Source organism: Gracilinanus agilis, chromosome 2, assembly GCF_016433145.1.
Source record: "Gracilinanus agilis isolate LMUSP501 chromosome 2, AgileGrace, whole genome shotgun sequence".
Taxonomy (NCBI): Eukaryota; Metazoa; Chordata; class Mammalia; order Didelphimorphia; family Didelphidae; genus Gracilinanus; species Gracilinanus agilis.
In genome coordinates this window covers 672,589,247-672,606,833 of record NC_058131.1, presented here as the reverse complement: position 1 = coordinate 672,606,833, position 17,587 = coordinate 672,589,247, and the positions used below count along the sequence as shown (strand labels likewise).

At 36.7% G+C, this 17,587-nt stretch overlaps 1 protein-coding gene across 1 annotated transcript in view; it reads right to left on the bottom strand.

Moving 5' to 3' along the window:
- The window catches only part of ASCC1 (activating signal cointegrator 1 complex subunit 1), a 130,404-nt gene that overhangs the window by 56,546 nt on the left and 56,271 nt on the right, over window positions 1-17,587 (bottom strand). Inside the window, exon 9 of the mRNA XM_044659092.1 lies at window positions 15,948-16,027. Within this exon, the coding sequence (XP_044515027.1) occupies window positions 15,948-16,027 (80 nt within the window). The remainder of the gene's footprint in view (window positions 1-15,947; window positions 16,028-17,587) is intronic.

Below are 17,587 nucleotides of genomic sequence, written 5' to 3'. Positions count from 1 at the left end.
CCCAAAGAGATCATAGATAAACAGACTTGTACGAAAATATTTATAGCTGCGCTTTTTGTGGTGGCAACAAATTGGAAAAGGAGGGTATGTCCTTCAATTGGGGAATGGCTGAACAAACTGTGGTATATGCGGGTGATGGAATACTATTGTGCTAAAAGGAATAATAAACTGGAGAAGTTCCAGGTGAACTGGAAAGACCTCCAGGAACTGATGCAGAGTGAAAGGAGCAGAGCCAGAAGAACTTTGTACACAGAGACTGATATACTGTGGTAAAATTGAATGTAATGGACTTCTGTACCAGCAGCAATGCAATGACACAGGACAGCTTTGAGGGATTTATGGTAAAGATGCTACCCACATTCAGAGGAAGAACTGCAGGAGAGGAATAATATAAGAAAAACAAATGCTTGAACACATGGGCTGAGGAGGACATGATTGGGGATGTGGACTCGAAAATACCACACTAATGCAACTAACAATTTGGAAGCAGGTCTTGAACAAGGACACATGATAAAACCAGTGGAAATGTGTGTCGGCCATAGGTGGGGGAAGTGCTGAGGGGGAAGGGGAAAGTAGGAGCATGAAATCATGTAACCATGTTAAAAATGAATATTAATAAATGATTAAAAAATTAAAAAAAACCACTTTTCCCTCAGTCTGAATCTCAGAGAACAGCATAGCCTAAAGTAGTAGTATTTTAATTTTACATGCTGTGATTCTGCTACCTCTCTCTTTTTTCCTACCTATATATATATTTCTTTACCCTAGCTCTATTTATCTCTGTCCCCTCATGAATTTTGGTAGCCCAGAAATGAATGCCCAAAAGTCATAATAATAACACTTTTGAAAAAAAAGTGAGAAAGCCATCACCTTGCAAACTCTAAGATGTTTTGACTATAAGTTGAGGCACTTATATTAACTTTTAGACTTAGACCTGAAAGGAAAACCCATAAGTGAGAATCCTGGATAAAATGAATATATTCTGTACCCCAGTTTTCTTTTTTAGTACCAATTTATAAGTTCTTTAATCACTGAAATTCTAAGAAGCTGTCATTTTAAATCTTAAGAGGTAAACACTGTAGCAATACTTAAGTAACTCTTTTCTCCCGTAACCAGACAATTCATTTATGAATAACATTTTGTAATTATAGTCTGCATTATGTGCTAAGCTTTCCAACATATGAAATGCTTGTTTTACTATACAATGTGCTAATAATGCTAATGTCATATAATTTACTGCTATATTCCTCAGACATATTTAACTAGTATATTGGTATGATATGTATTAATATTACTATTGCTGCACTGTCTTTTCCTTGCTATTTATTAATACTAGTTTACTTACTGATTGTATACTATGAATATGCAAGTTCTGTTGTAATGTATACAAGTATTATTCATAATTTAGGGATACAGCCATTGAAATAGCCAGTCAAAATATAGTTTCCATTGTGATGTTTATTGTACATAGTGCTAATGTGAATTTGGTGTACCCAAAGTGATTTTTCAGGGACTGAATTCTCTAAACCAACATGCCTTCACATCTACCCTGTAGTTGTATTGTAAGAACTCTAGGCCTTGTTATCTCCCCTAGAGATGATCCATCCTTATGTGTAAATGGAATTAGCTCATCCTCATTCATTGTTAGACTCTAGCCATCAGAAATAATGTCACCCCACCCAACCATGGGGAGGGGAAGATTAGTTACTCACACGTGACAATAAGTAACAAATCAAGAACAAGGGGCTGCCCTTTGGGCAGTCCAAAACAGGGTTGAGGCTGCCATTTCTCCACTTGAAATCAGAGGTGGATGCAGGAAGTGATGAAAGATGCTGTCTTTCAAATATGATGGTAACTTCTTGTGGAGGCAGTTGGCTCTTTGAACTTGGTGTAGAAGAATCTCTGCTGAGATCTCAGGTGGCTTCCCTCTGAATTGTCACATGGGTAAGTTAGGCTGACTTCCTTTCTCCTCCCTTGGCGTTTCTGGAGGCTCTACCCTCAAGGAGGCCTCTCTTACCTCTCTAATTGTAAAAGGCCTTGTGGCTAGAAGCCTTGTTTGATTAACCTCTGTGCCCCTCTGCTGGAGCCTCTAAATTCTCATCTGGTCTGGACCTCTGGTCCGGGCCAGAGTTTCTCTTTCTCTATTTCCCTACCTTCAACCTTCCTAATTGTAAATAAACTTCCATAAAAGCCATCCTGGCTTGGGTCTATCTTATCTTTGGAATTGAGCTAATTAGATTCCTGGCGACCATACCTTAAATATCTAATTTCCCCTCTTACACTTCTCTCATTCTATTACAATGTGTGCTTAAAAGCAAGTACTCTGCTTTCCACTTGTATCTCCAGTGGTTGGCGTGGTATTTTGCGCATGTAAGTTCATCATGCTTATTCACTCATTCATCCCCTTCAACTTCCTTACCTACCTAAGAATATCATACTGACTAGATTTTAAACACAAAGTAACCCAACTCGAATTGGCCTCATTAGTTCTAGTCTCTGCAAAACAAATTGCCTCAAAAAAATGTCCACAAAGCCTTTTCACTAGACCTCAGTATCAATTTATATCCCTAGTGATGGTCTGGTTTTTGAAGACCTTCTGACCTGTGTAAACCAAATAAACACACTGAAATCTATACTGAGCCACAACTCAACTCATTTCATTTGTAATTCAAGTCAAAAAATTGTGCCCAGGAACTAAGAGAGATAAACATTATTAAGGAAGATAAAGATTTTCATAGAGTATAGCTACTTTGTCTTACAGGTTTATTACTGAAAGTAAAACAACTAACTATATCCCCCCAAATACCTAGCATAATGCTATTCACATATAACAAATACTTCCTATTCCATCTAAAGATTAGAAGCAGGCAGGCAGAATTAAAGAACCTGTCAATTTCCATGGTTTCTCTTTTCACAATTAAAAAAAAAATCTATGTTATGGATTGGGGTGGACATGATTGAGGATGTGGACTCGAAATTACCACACCAATGCAACTACCAACAATTTGGAAATAGGTCTTGATCAGGGACACATGATAAAACCAGTGAAAATGTGTGTCGGCCATGGGTGGGGGGAATGCGGGGGGTGAGGGGGAAAGTAGGAGCATGAATCATGTAGCCAGGTTAAAAACGAATATTAATAAATGTTTAAAATTTTTAAAAAATCTATGTTGTGAGGGGAAATATTATATCAATCCCTTAATTATTTCTGTTATTACTAAGTTTAGGATCGTCCCAACATATCCATTAAATGGATAGACAAAAACAACATATAGAAGTACTCCAGTTCCAATGGAAAAATGAATAACCAGAAAAAATATTTTTGCACATATGGGACCTTTTCCTTATTTGATTTCTTTGGGGCATAAATTAGTAACAGTATCACAGGGTCAAAGGGTACAGAAAATTTAGTGACTTTTTGATTACAGATCCAAGTTGCTTTTAACAATAATCAAACCAATTTACAACTCTACCAATAGTGTTTTAGCAAGCCTGTTTTCCCAAAGGTCTTTCTGTCATTGTCATTTTTCTTTTTTGACATCTTTGATGATCATCTTACATGACAAGTCTAAGGGTGAACCTGAGAACTATTCAAATATATAGAATTTCTCTTACTAGAGATTTGGAACATTTTCCCTTATGATTGCTGACTGTCTGCATTTCTTTTGAGAATGGCTGGTTCATATACTTCAACCATTTATCTACTGATAGATGACTCTTTTTCTTACATATTGGCATAATTCTCTATAAATCTTAGATAGCATACCCTTTTCAGAGAAAATTGCTGCAAAGGTTTCCCTCCCCCCCCCCCCCCACTAACTACTTTCCTTCTAATTCTAACTGCACTGGTTGTTTATACAAATACTTTTCAGTTTTAGGCATTCAAAATTCCCTATTTCATCTCCTGTGATCATCTTTATACCTCATTTAGTTAAGCACAAGAATTCTTCCTCTATCTATAGCTATAAAAGATACTGATCTGTACTGGTTCAGTGACCCCAGGAAATCACTTAAACTCTCAGTGCCCTGGGAACACTCTAAAACAAGAAGTTAAAAAGAAGGTGACTCCCTGAAATGGTAGACAGTTTCTTCATCTTGGACATCCCTAAACTAACAAAATCACAGGTCCAATACATATTTCCTACCCTTATGATCTTGTAATATTTAGGCCATCTATCCATTTAGAATTTATTATGTGATATCACTGGCCAAAATTTAAAGGACCTGGGTTCCAATTCTGCCTCTGGCACTTGGTAACTGTGTGGCTTTAATTCATTCACCTTTTAACACTTTCTTGGGTCTTAGTTTCCTCATCTACAAAATGAAGGCACTGAATTAATGGCTTCTAAGATCCCTTTTGGCTCAGATCTAGGATCCTATGAATTTATTTTGGCAAAATGACCAAAGTCAAAGGCACTCATTTTAGATATAGTTCCTCCTTGAGCTCCTTTAATTTTTCCTTTAGAAGTCTAGATGCTATACCATTTGGTGCATACATGTTTAGTAATGGTATTACTTCATTGTTTATAGTACTCGTTAGCAAAATGTACTAGGGCATAGAAATATTGCAAACAAATGCAGAAAAATAGAAATAATAAATCCAATGTTTTGAGATCATAACACAATAAAAATTATAATTAACAAGGCATGGAAAGGCAAAATTAATTGGAAACTAAATAATCTAATTCTTCAAAACTGGTGGATCAAAGAAGGAATCATAGAAACAATTATAGACCTCATTAAAGAGAATGACAATGACATGTCAAAACCTATGGGATACAGCCACAGCAGTACTCAGGGGAAAATATCTATCGCTGAGAGCCTATACCAACAAAACAGAGAGGGAGGAGATCAATGAATTAGGCTTACAACTAAAAAAATTAGAAAAAGAACAAATTAAAAATCCTCAGATAAAAACTAAATTGGAAATCCTAAAACTTAAAGGAGAATTAATAAAATTGAAAGTAAAAGAACTATTGAACTAATAAATAAGACTAGGAGCTGGAATTTGAAAAAAATGAAATAGATAAAGTACTGGTTGATCTAATAAAAAAGAAAAGAGAATCAAATTAACAGTATCAAAAATGATAAGGGTGATCTCACTTCTAATGAAGAGGAAATTAAGGTAATTATTAAGAACTATTTTGCTCAATTATATGGCAATAAATATGACAATCTAGGTGAAATGGGTGAATATATACAAAAATATAAATGGCCTAGATTAACAGAAGAGGAAATAGAATACTTAAGTAATCCCATCTCAGAAAAAGAAATTGAACAAGTCATCAAGGAACTTCCTAAGAAAAATCCCTAGGGCCAGATGGATTCACAAGTGAATTCTATCAAACATTCAAAGAACAACTAATCCCAATACTATACAAACTATTTGACAAAATAAGCAAAGAAGGAGTTTTACCAAATTCCTTTTATGACACAAATATGGTACTGATTCCAAAGCCAGGCAGACTAAAAATGGAGAAAGAAAACTATTATAGACCAATCTCCTTCATGAACATAGATGCAAAAATCTTAAATAGAATACTAACAAAAAGACTCCAGTAAGTGATCACGAGGTTTATTCACTATGATCCGGTGGGATTTATTACCAGGAATGCAAAGATGTTTTCATATTAGGAAATCCATTCACATAATTAACCATATCAATAATCAAACCAACAGAAATCACATGATTATCTCAATAGATGCAGAAAAAACCTTTGACAAAATATAACATCCATTCCTATTGAAAACACTTGTAAGTATAGGAATAGAAGGGCCATTCCGCAAAATAATAAACAGTATATATTTAAAACCATCAACAAGTATCATCTGCAATGGGGACAAGTTAGAAGCCTTCCCAAGAAGATCAGGAGTGAAGCAAGGATGCCCATTACCACCTCTATTATTTAATATTGTACTAGAAATGCTAGAGATAGCAATCAGAGAAGAAAAAGAAATTGAAGATATTAAAGTAGGAAATGAAGAAACCAAACTATTACTCTTTGCAAATGATATGATAGTATACTTAAAGAATCCCAGAAAATCAACTAAAAGGCTAGTGAAAATAATTAACAACTTTAGCAAAGTTGCAGGGTACAAGATAAACCCGCCTAAATCATCAGCATTTCTATATATTTCCACAAAACTCAGTAGCAGAAGTTAGAAAGAGAAACTCCATTTAAAATCACTCTAGACAATGTAAAATATTTAGGACTCTATCTGCCAAGACAAACACAGGAATTATATGAACACAACTACAAAACACTTTTTATACAATTAAAACTACATCTAAATAATTGGAAAAACATTAATTGCTCATGGGTAAGATGAGCTAATATAATAAAAATGACAATCCTACCCAAATTAATCTAGTTATTCAGTGCCATACCTATCAAAATACCAAGAAACTTTTTAATAGAATTAGAAAAAATTATAACCAAGTTTCATCTGGAAGAACAAAAGATCAAGAATATCAAGGGAAATAATGAAAGAAAAAATGTGAAGGATGAGGGCCTACCAGTACCAGATCTTAAACTGTATTATAAAGCAGTAGCCATCAAAACAATGTGGTACTGGCTAAGAGAGAGAAGGGTGGAACAATGGAATAGACTAGGGATAAATGACCTCAGTAAGCTAGTATTCAATAAACCCAAAGATCTCAGCTTTGGGGATAAAAACTCACTATCTGACAAAAACTGCTGGGAAAATTGGAAAACAGTATGGTGAAAATTAGGTTTAGATCAATATCTTACACCCTATACCAAAATAAATTCAAAATGGGTAAATGACTTAAGTAGAGTGTGAAATCAGAAATAAATTAGGTGAATATAGAATAGTATACCTGTCAGATCTGTGGGAAAGGAAGTAATTTAAAAACAAGCAAGAGACAGAGAACATTACAAAATGTAAAATGAATAACTATAATATCAAATTAAAAAGGGTTTGTACAAAAAAAAATCCAATGCAACCAAATTAGAAGAAAAGCAACAAACTGGGAAAACATTTTTATAACAAAGCTCTCAGACAAAGGTTTACTTTCCCAAATATATAAGGAATGAAGTCAAATCTACAAAAAATCAAGCCATTTCCCAATTGACAAATGGGGAAAGGACATGAATAGGCAGTTTTCACAAGATGAAAAAAAAACTATCAATAAGTAATGAAAAAAAGTTCTACATCCTTCCTGATTAGAGAAATGCAATAAAAACAACTTTGAGGTACCACCTCATACCTAGTATATTAGCCAATGTGGCAGCAAAGGAAAGTGATAAATTTTGGAGGGGATGTGGCAAAATTGGAACACTAATACACTGCTGGTGGAGTTGTGAATTGGTCCAACCATTCTGGAGTGCAGTTTGGAATTATGCGCAAGGGGCTTTAAAAGAATGCGTACTCTTTGACCCAGTCATACCACTGCTGAGCTTGTACCCCAAAGAGATAATAAGTAAAAATACTTGTACAAAAATATTTATAGCTGTGCTCTTTGTGGGGGGAAAAATGGAAAATGAGGGGGTGCCCATCAATTGGGGAATGGTTGAACAAAGTGTGGGGTATCTGATAGTGAGAGAATATTATTGTGCTGAAAGGAATAACGAACTGGAGGAATTCCATGTGAACTGGAAAGACCTTCAGGAATTGATGCAGAGCGAAAGGAGCAGAACCAGGATAACACTGTACCCAGAGACTGATACACTGTGGTACAATCGAATGTAATGGACTTCTGTACTAGCAGCAATGAAATGACCCAGGACAATCCAGAGGAACTTAGGAGAAAGATGCTATCCATACCCGGAGAAAGAACTGTGGGAGAAGAAATGCAGAAGAAAAACATATGACTTAAAACGTGGTTCGATGGGGATATGATTTGGGTTTTGGCATTAAAAGATCACTCTACTGCAAATATGGATAACATGGAAATAGGTTTTCAACAATGATACATGGATAACCCAGTGGAATTGCTCTGGGAGCAGGGAGGAAAGAGGAGGCTGGAAATCATGAATCATGTAATCATGGAAAAATATTCTAAATAAATTTAAAAAAAAATAGAAAAAGTAAAGTAGAGATGGAGTTATAGATTAAAGAACTATGGTTCTTTTAGAGTAGCTAGGTGCTGGGTTCAAATTTGAGCCCAGACACTTCTGAGGTATGTGACCCTGAGAAAGACACTTAAACCCAGTTGCTTAGTCCTTACCACCTTCTCCCTTGGAACCAACGCTTAGTATCTATTCTAAGACAGAAAATAAGATTTAAAAAAATACATGGACTTAAAAAAAAAACAACTTACCTTTTGTCTTCTTAGAATCAATACTAAGTATCAGTTCCAAGGCAGAAGAGCTAGGAAGGGTCTGAGCAACATTTGAACCTAAGACCTTCTGTCTCCAGGCCTAGCCATCCAGCTGCCACCTCATAGACTTTTAGAACTAAAAGACATCTTAGAAACTGTTTAACTACACTAGGCGGTTGAGGCATCAAAGAAGAAAAGGAACATATCTGAGAGTTGCTAGAAAGATAAAATTGACAGACCTTGGTAACAGATTGGATATGGGCTGGGAGAAGGCAGTTAGAGATAATAATGGGTCATGGATGTAGGTGAAACCTGATATGTGTTGTCTCCCCCATTAAAGCATAATATCCTTTGACTCTAAATGATCACCCTAGTGCAAATATCAATAATATAGAAATAGGTCTTGATCAATGAATGGCACATGTAAAACCCAGTGGAACTGTGCATTGGCTAAGGGAGGGAAAGAACATGAATCTTGTAACCATGTAAAACTATTCTTAATTAATTAATTGAAATTCCCCAAGTTAAAAAAAAAAGAACATAATATCCTTGAATCACTGATGGTCTCCAATTTTTTTCTCTGCAATGCCAGTTTTTAGCACAGTCCACAGAATATAGTAAAACTTAAAAGTTTTAAAATTCATGTGTGGTATTTCTGTCACCACTTTTAATTAATGAACATTTTTTTACATATATGTAAGTATACTGTAATAGGGGGATTTCGGAGATGGGTTTACACACTATGGGTGAAAGGGCCTAACATTTAGCCTTGACCAGGCCAGAGCCTGGGCTGAGACCAGCACACAGATTTCCTCAGCCACAGTAAATGGAAAATGTATTTTATTTCCAAAGGGAGAGGTTAAAAGGGAAAGGGAATATCCCTGATACTAAATTTACTATAAAATACCCAGAATCTAATGCCTTCTCATGAAGGGTCTTTAGCAATTTGATTATCTGTTCTTATTACTTTATTCCAACTAATCTGTAAATTCAATCTCTGGTCTAAATAACCTGCACTAAACTTCCTCTCGGTTGTTACTAGAGATGCTGGTCTGTGACAGATTAGGCAGGGACCCAGGGAAAGGTCCCAAGTCCAGCTGGATTCAGACCTCTGCTTACTGACAGCTGGATGTTGATACAGGCTAGTGACAGGCTCTCAGGATCTTCTCCAAGGACACACAGCACAAGGACAGCACACAGGTAGCAATAAGGATAGGATCAAACCCTCAGGACTTGGCATCCACTCCCTCCAAGTTCACATCCAGAGAGAGACAGACGACTAATAGTTCCTGAGTCACAGCTTAACCCTTCCTTGCAGCATTCCAGAATCTTTCCCTATTGGTCTCATGCATCTGTCCTCTGCAAACCTACATTTTCCTATTAAACTTATCTATTCCTTATAACAGTACATATATGTATATTTGGGGGAAAACATCAAGCTATATATCTATGATGTGAGATAGATAGATATATATGCGCATATATATATATATATCATCTAATATTGTCTCTATTTTATAAATGAGGAAGCTGAAGCAAATAGTTTAAATTACTTACCCAGGGTCACACCACCAGTGTCTTAGACTGGATTTGAACTCAGATCTTTGTGACTACAAAACCTAGCATTCTATTCATTGTGTCAATGAGCTATATTTTATTTTTAGTTCAATAATTTTTATTAAGACATTCTGTAAAAAAGATATGCTAAATTACCAGAAATCATTTTTATATAGCTTGACATTTTTTTCTCAAAGCCAAAAATGAAGGAGCAGCTAAGATGGCAGTGAATTGAGAGCCAAGCCTAGAGATGGGAGGTCCTGGGTTCAGATCTAACCACCAATAATCTATGGCTATGTGGCCCTGGGCAAATAATTTAACCCCCATTGCTTAGCTCTTAGTACTGATTCTAAGATGGAAGGAAGGAGTTAAAAAAAAAAAAAAGACAAAAACTAAAGAGTTCCTGACTTCAAGACACTTATATTCTTTAGAGAAGAGTTGATTTGTACACATAATATGTATAAGGTAAAGGGGGTGGGGGGTTAAGCACTAGCAACTAGGGGTTCAAGAAGTTCCCATATAAGAAGGCACATTTGAGTTGAGCTTTTAAAAATGGAAACTAAGAGGCACAAGTGAGGAAGAAGTGAATTCTAAGAATGACAGACAGCCCATACTAGAGACGAGAGCTGGAATATTATGCATAAGATACAGCCAGAATGCCTGGCCTAACTGTATAGTACAGGAGTGAATAAATGGAAAAGTTTTTAAGTACTTACTAAACATTGGGGATTGTTGCGAGGAAGATTATTTAGTTGTTATGTAGGAGACTTAGCAGGAAGGGCTAGAGAATTCCACATGGAATGGGGAAGCAGGAAGTGGCTTGCTCTCTCTCTGAGAAGGACTCCATGGTGGTTGGGACAAGCTATAACTGACCCTGGGAGAACTCAGAGCTAGTGGAGCTATACCCTGATTCCCTGTGATTTTGGAGAGTGGTAAAGATTGAAAGCAGAGGACATCAACCCTGCAAGACAGCACCGAGTAGGGAAGTGGCCTGTGATCTGGTGGACAGCTTGCAGGCTTCAATCCCTACTTGGCTACATCAGTTCTGGAGGAGTTGGTTCCTGGCATCCTGTAACATCCCTGGAAGAGTTGTGAGATCCCAAGTTCAAGACCTCTTCCCCAGGTCCTTAGCCAAGCTGTCAAAGCCTGGCAGAAGTCAGGTTGGCTAGGGATCTCACCCTTTTTGACTCTAGTCCTGGGTTGTTAGCCATAGTTTACCTAACCCCCTTTCTAATTCCCTCATATTATAATTAAACTGATTTCCTGTGTGTTTTTAGTAATTTTAGGTCCTCATTGTGTATATGTGTTAATCTGTATTTATTCCAGGCTGGGTGGGGCTGAGTGATAGTTGGTCAGGCTTAACTGTCATTCCAGTCAATGGTCTTTCCCTTGTAGTTAAACCTGGTTCCCTGACTTGTAAAGTCTCACCCATTCTCCCTTCCTGTCTCCTATCCACCCCAGTGAGTCCATATTTAATATTTAAGGCACCTTCCCTGGTTTTCCCCATTATAGGATACAAATGGAAAAATCAAGCCAATCCCTTGCTCTCATGAAGTCCATATCCCAATAGGAAGAGGAAGCACTTTACAAAGGAAGGTTCAATTGCAGGGTATGTGGGAAGACCCAATGGTCCTTAGAGTCCAGAAGCAGAATGGATTCTAATACTCTGGAGTCAAACAAATCCAAAATGTACAATAAGGTGAGGAGGGCAGAAGGAAGTCAAGTTGTGTAGGCTTTAAATGCCAAAGAGACATGTTTATATTTTATTTTGGCATTTATTAAGCAAAGAAGCACATAGTTAGATGTGCTTTAGGAAAATCACTTGGGCAGCTAAGGGAATAGAAAGGACAAAGAAGAGGGCATTTTTGTCACAAATAGGGGAGTTCAGAAGAGCCTAAATAATTTCATTCTGTCATCCCAGGCTCTAAAATCACTATATCATTTTATAATTTAGAGTTGAACTCAGGATATACCTTCATTCAGTCTGGTGAGGGTGCTAAGCAGAAATACTGATTCTATTACCCTTTGGATCATCTAATAAAGTCACTTAACTAACTGCTATTAAAATTACCTCTCTTTCTAGAAGTTAATAATTAATGGTGACTCTTTTCTGCCACAACCCTGGTGTAGGCCCACATTACCTCACACCTGGACTATTGAAATGGTCTGCTAATTAATCTCTCTGCCTTGAGTTTTTCCCCACTCCAATCCATCAGCTGTCAAAGTAACCTTCCTAAAACATAAGTCAGACCACATCCCTATTTAACAAATTCCAGGAGCTCTTTATCACCTCCAAGATCAAATACAAAATCCTCTCCTTAGGTTCTGAAATGCTTTGAACCCTAAGGAGAGGATTTTTTTTTTTTTTTGCTTTTCCTTGTATTCCCAGATCATAGCAGGCACTTGATGCTACTTAAGTATGGTAGATAACTGATTGATTCTATTCCTATCCAACATGGCAACAAATGGTGGTGTGATTTCATTGTAGCTCAACAGGCTTTCCTCAAATGATGATTTTGCCTTATACAAATTCACCTCTATCACCTCTTCTTCATTTTCTCTGTTCAAAAACTCTCAATTGAGCTAAGTATCCACTGCAGCATCCTTCCTTCAGATGCTTTTCAAATACTCCAATTTTTTTTTCATTTGGATATATGAAGAATGATCCTTTTACTTTTCATTTGTTCTCTTTTGTAATTCTTATTTTGGTTAGTTTATGTTCAACCAACCAGTTAACCAGAAATATGTGTACAACCCTTTTACCACTTCTTATATAATTATCTCCTCCAAAAATCACTAAAGAAAAATGCAAACCTATATTTCCACATGCACAAATCCAAACTGAATTTTAAATGACCACCACTGTTCTTGGTAAGGCTAGGTTAGTACAGGGTTGCATCTGCACAGGAAGGGGCAATGAACTGCAAAATAACAATAAAACTCAGGAATCTCTCTTCAAATCTAGAACAGGGGATGATTTCCCCAATCTTCATCTCTGCTCCAGAAGCCTTTTCACTATGGCACTGCCACTATCCGTAGAGACTTCCTCTCTAACTGGTTCCTTTTTTTAACATCCATTTAAGGAAGCACTCATGCCAGCCATGACTCCCAGAATCCTCCTCTACCTTGCCGCCATGCAAGGACCATCCCTCTTCCTGTCCAAATTTTCCCCATGCCACCTCTACTTGTTATCTCCTTTCTATGTGTTGTCTTCCCCAACTGGAACGTAAGCTCCTTGGGAAAAGTGACTGCCTTTTTTTCTGTTATTATTTGCATTCCCAGATCTTAGCACAGTGCCTGGCACATAATAAGCATTTCAGAATGCTTACTCTTTTATCTATTCTTATTCCACGGCACCCCACTCCCCAAGGTTGTCTCCCTCACCCACCCTCTTGATCCTTAGCCTACAGAGCTGTTCATTTGCTTTGTACAAATGCTTTAGCTGAGTGACTAACACAGTTTGCCTTTTTGTTTCAGTTCCTTTCAGTAATATTGAGTGGCCTCTTTGTTTCCTTCTAAAAAAGAATACTTACCTAGCATTACAATATGATCATGCTGTTTGCTGAATGTTCCATTTATTTCAAGGTCTGTATACTTGAACTATCTTCACATTGTAATTGAGGATGATACCCCAATGTGTCTACTGAACACAACTGCTATACAGACTTTTTATTTCACCTCTTATAGGGACAATTGTTGATCATAATCTTTCCTGTTTCTTCTTGCTGAAAATTTAGTTCTCTTGCCCATCAATATATTTAAAATACTGCCTTTACTTTTTTTTTTTTAAGCTATGGAGTTTTGGTGAGGGGCAAATAATGAAAACCATCCCAATATTAATTTTAGGTGAAATTTTTGATAAAAAGAAATGTTTTGTGGGGATATACTCTTCCCTAGAATTTCATATGACCTCTTGCTGTGAAAGGAAAGAAGAAACAAGGAAGGTACATCCTATATAATCTATGTATGGTATGGTAGTCAAACTGTAACTAAAATTCTCAGTTAACTAACATTTTAGACTCTCATTACCCCCAACATTTGGGATAATAGAAACCCTATTTGTAGAAAAGTATTCTCAAACTCACATTCCAGATGGCTTCCTTCCAAACACAGGAAACACTTTATGTAGGCAGTATATTGTAAAAGGATTAACGGATATATATTGCCTGCTATTCTGTCCTCAGTATAGCACTCTACATTAATTAACTTAATCTTATTGGTATTCACTGAGGAATAAAGAAAAGCAAGAATTTAGAGTCAAAAGACCTGCTTTCTATTCAACTCAACAGACATTTTACTAAGGGCCAGCCCAGTCCCTGATGCTAGGAATACAAAGACAAAAATGAAATTGTGGCATATAAATTAAAAACTTTGAGGAAAGGGCAGAAGTAGGAAAGGTTTCACAGAGTTGATAGTATCTGTACTAAGTTGTTTTTGTTTCTTTAAAAACCTTTATCTTCCATCTTGGAGTCAATACTATGTATTGGATCCAAGGCAGAAGAGTGGTAAGGGCTAGGCAATGGGGGTTAAGTGACTTACCCAGGGTCACACAGCTGGGAAGTGTCTGAGGCCAGAGTTGAACCTAGGAACTCCCATCTCTAGGCCTGGCTCTCAATCCACTGAGCTACCCAGCTGCCCCCTGTACTAAGTTTTAAAAGGAAGATGATTCTGAGGCCAAAGATGAGAAGAGAGGGCATTCCAGGCCTGGGAGACCAATTATCTGAACTTAAAGAAACGAGAAAAGGCTTGCCAAATTCAAGGATCAACCAGGATATGAGTTTAGTTGGAATATACAATTCAGGAAAAAGAATAATATAAAATCAGTCTGTCAGCCCATCAATAAGCATTTACTGTCTACTATTTGTCAGGAACTCTGCTAAGCACCTAGCTTTAAATGCCAAGCAAAGCAGTTTATATTTTATCCTAAGAAACAACTGGATTTGTTGGTTGTCCTTTGTTTTTGAAGCAGGCCAAAGATATCACAGGGGAATGTCTTGAACTTCAAGTGAATTGTCTTTAAGTGAGACAGAGCTGCACAAAGACACCATCAGTCCCACTCTCTTCCAGAGTCATTGAAGTCCAATATAGCAAGACAAAAGTTAGAATGACTGGTAATTGGTCCAGGATGTAATAGATGATCTTGGCATCTTGAATGTCTGACCAAATGCCAAGGGTTCCATAGCACCTGTTTTAACTGCCTTCATGGTCCTTAAAACAAACTGTTCTCTCATATCTACCTATTCCACCAGGGAAAGCCTTCACATGCTTGGAGTAGACATCCCTAACTAACTCAAAGGGTTTGAGGCCTGCTGGCAACTGTCCCCCAAGATGGTTTTACTGAAGTGTGGATGCTGCATATGCTACAGCTTCTTGGAGCCAAGTAAGAGTGCTTAGCACTGAGCTTTAAATGCCAAGCTAAGGAATTTATATTTTTATCCTATGAAACAATAATAGATAGCCACTGAGGAATCTAGTCTAAGCTCTGACAACTAATTGGCTATGTGGCCTTGGGGAAGTTGTTTAACCACTCAATAATAGTAAAGCCACCAGAGCTACAATTACTTTTTCCTATAGATCCAAGTGGTAATGTTACCTAATTGTTTCATAAAACACTTACTTGCTTTAATTATATTGGAAGTTGTTGATCAGTTGAGTCTGACTTTTCATTATCTCATAGACCACAGCCTGCTAAAATACTGTCCATTGGGTTTCCTTGGCAAAGATAATAGATTGGTTTGCCATTTCCTTCTCCAGTAGATTAAAGCAAACAGAAGTTAAATGACTTGTCCATGGTCATACAGCTAGTGTCTGAGGCTAGATAGAAGCTTAGGTCTTCCTGACTCCAGACCCACTACCCTATCCATTGAGGCACCTAGCTCTAGCTGCCTTCATACTGGAAGTACCATAGCTTTAACATAGTTGAAGGGATTTTTTTCTTCTTTAGGTGTAAAAAGAATTTAGAAAACAGTTTTTTCCATCAATATTTCCTGTGGATTATAGGGAGAGAGAAATACTTTAGAGTTAAATAGGAAGCTACCTGTTCTCCGCTAATTTTAAACACATTCCAACAATAGTAAGTTTCAGGATCATTCTGTTCAATACTGACCTTTAATATGTTTCGGCCATCAAATGATTCTCTTTCCCGAGGGCCAGATTTGCTTGCTGGGGCATTGTTCCTGTCTTCGGCTATAAATATATCAAACTGAAAATTAGAAGAGGTATTTGGGAGGTATTTTTCCCCCTCTACTCTTAAAAAAGTTAATTTTCAAAATATTTATGCACGGCTGTAAGTACGCTACTAGAGAAGTCAAGTGATATAGATTCTAATCCTGGCTATGCCAGTAATTAGCTATGTGACCTCAACAAATCATTAACCACCTCTGGATCCAGGTTCCACATCTGAAAAAAGGGGAGTGATAAGATGAACTATAAGATTCCTTCTAGTTCCATTCTATAACTGTATGGCCTTCACACAATTTTAAATACACATACATATGCTTTACACATTACCTTACAGTGATATTAAATTTATAATGGCAATTAAGATCTTGATTAAAAGATTTTTCCACAAATATGAAAATCCTCTATCCTTTGAATAAACCATCATCATTAGAGACTGCTTTCCCCCCACATTTTCATAACATACTTTCTCTTACTTCTTCCCCCTTGTGGCCAAGGGCAAGCACTGCACAACAATCAATCAATGGTAACAATTCAGATTTTTCTGCTAGAGGCTAACAGAGGAACAAATTCAAGACACTGATAAGTCTCTGATCTTGTCCTTTAATATCAACTTGGTCTAGAAATTTGAAGATGAAGTTTGTTAAGGTATTTAACATAATGACTTCACATTATTTTTCTGATGTTTCCAGGAAATTTTTTCTTTTTATTTTGAGTATGCCCTAATATATGACACGCACAGATTTCCATGCCAGAGTTGACATATGAATAGATGCAGCAACTTATCAACTGCTATTTAGTTTAATTAGCCCACTGGTATTATAGATGGTCAGCTACCTGACAAATGCTCTAAATAGGAGGGTTTTCCTGGTCAAAAATTCTAATCTATGTGGATACAGCAGAGCCAAAAACATTTTTGCACAACTAGGGATAAATTTTATCATGATACCCTAAATGTTCTAAGCACTCTATAGTGCTATTTAAAGGAAATAACTATGTTCCATCAGAAAAAGAAAGTAAAATTCAGACCCCTTGATTCTATACTCCTCAACAATGAATTCTTAGGACTCTGATGAAGTCAAAGAGAGATTCTAACACACTTCACTATCCCAGTGTTCTCAACTGTAAAAGAGTGGTTGAATAGTGATTTGTGGGGTTGGGAGAAGAAAACAGACTCTTAAATGAAATACCATATAAAATCACAAAATATTTAGTGCACATTTGATGAGATAAAAAAGCAGCTAAGTCCTAGTATGTTGCAATGATTCTAACCAAACAATGCTGTTATTACAAGTTCTCTAAAAGGGATATCTGATCATAATGTATGTCTCAGAGGAATAAAAAAAAGAAACATAATCAATGGCTGCCATATAAAAGAGACTATCAATACTATAGTCTTAATATTTGGAATCTTTAATTCCATAAATGGTACATAGTCCTAGGTTATGATTAGAATGGCCTATCTAATTTCTTTTAGAACTAAAGTCAAAGTGCCAATAAGTGAAATAAAGCATGCATATATATTTATTATATTAATGTGCCACCTTTTTATGCAATGCATGATCA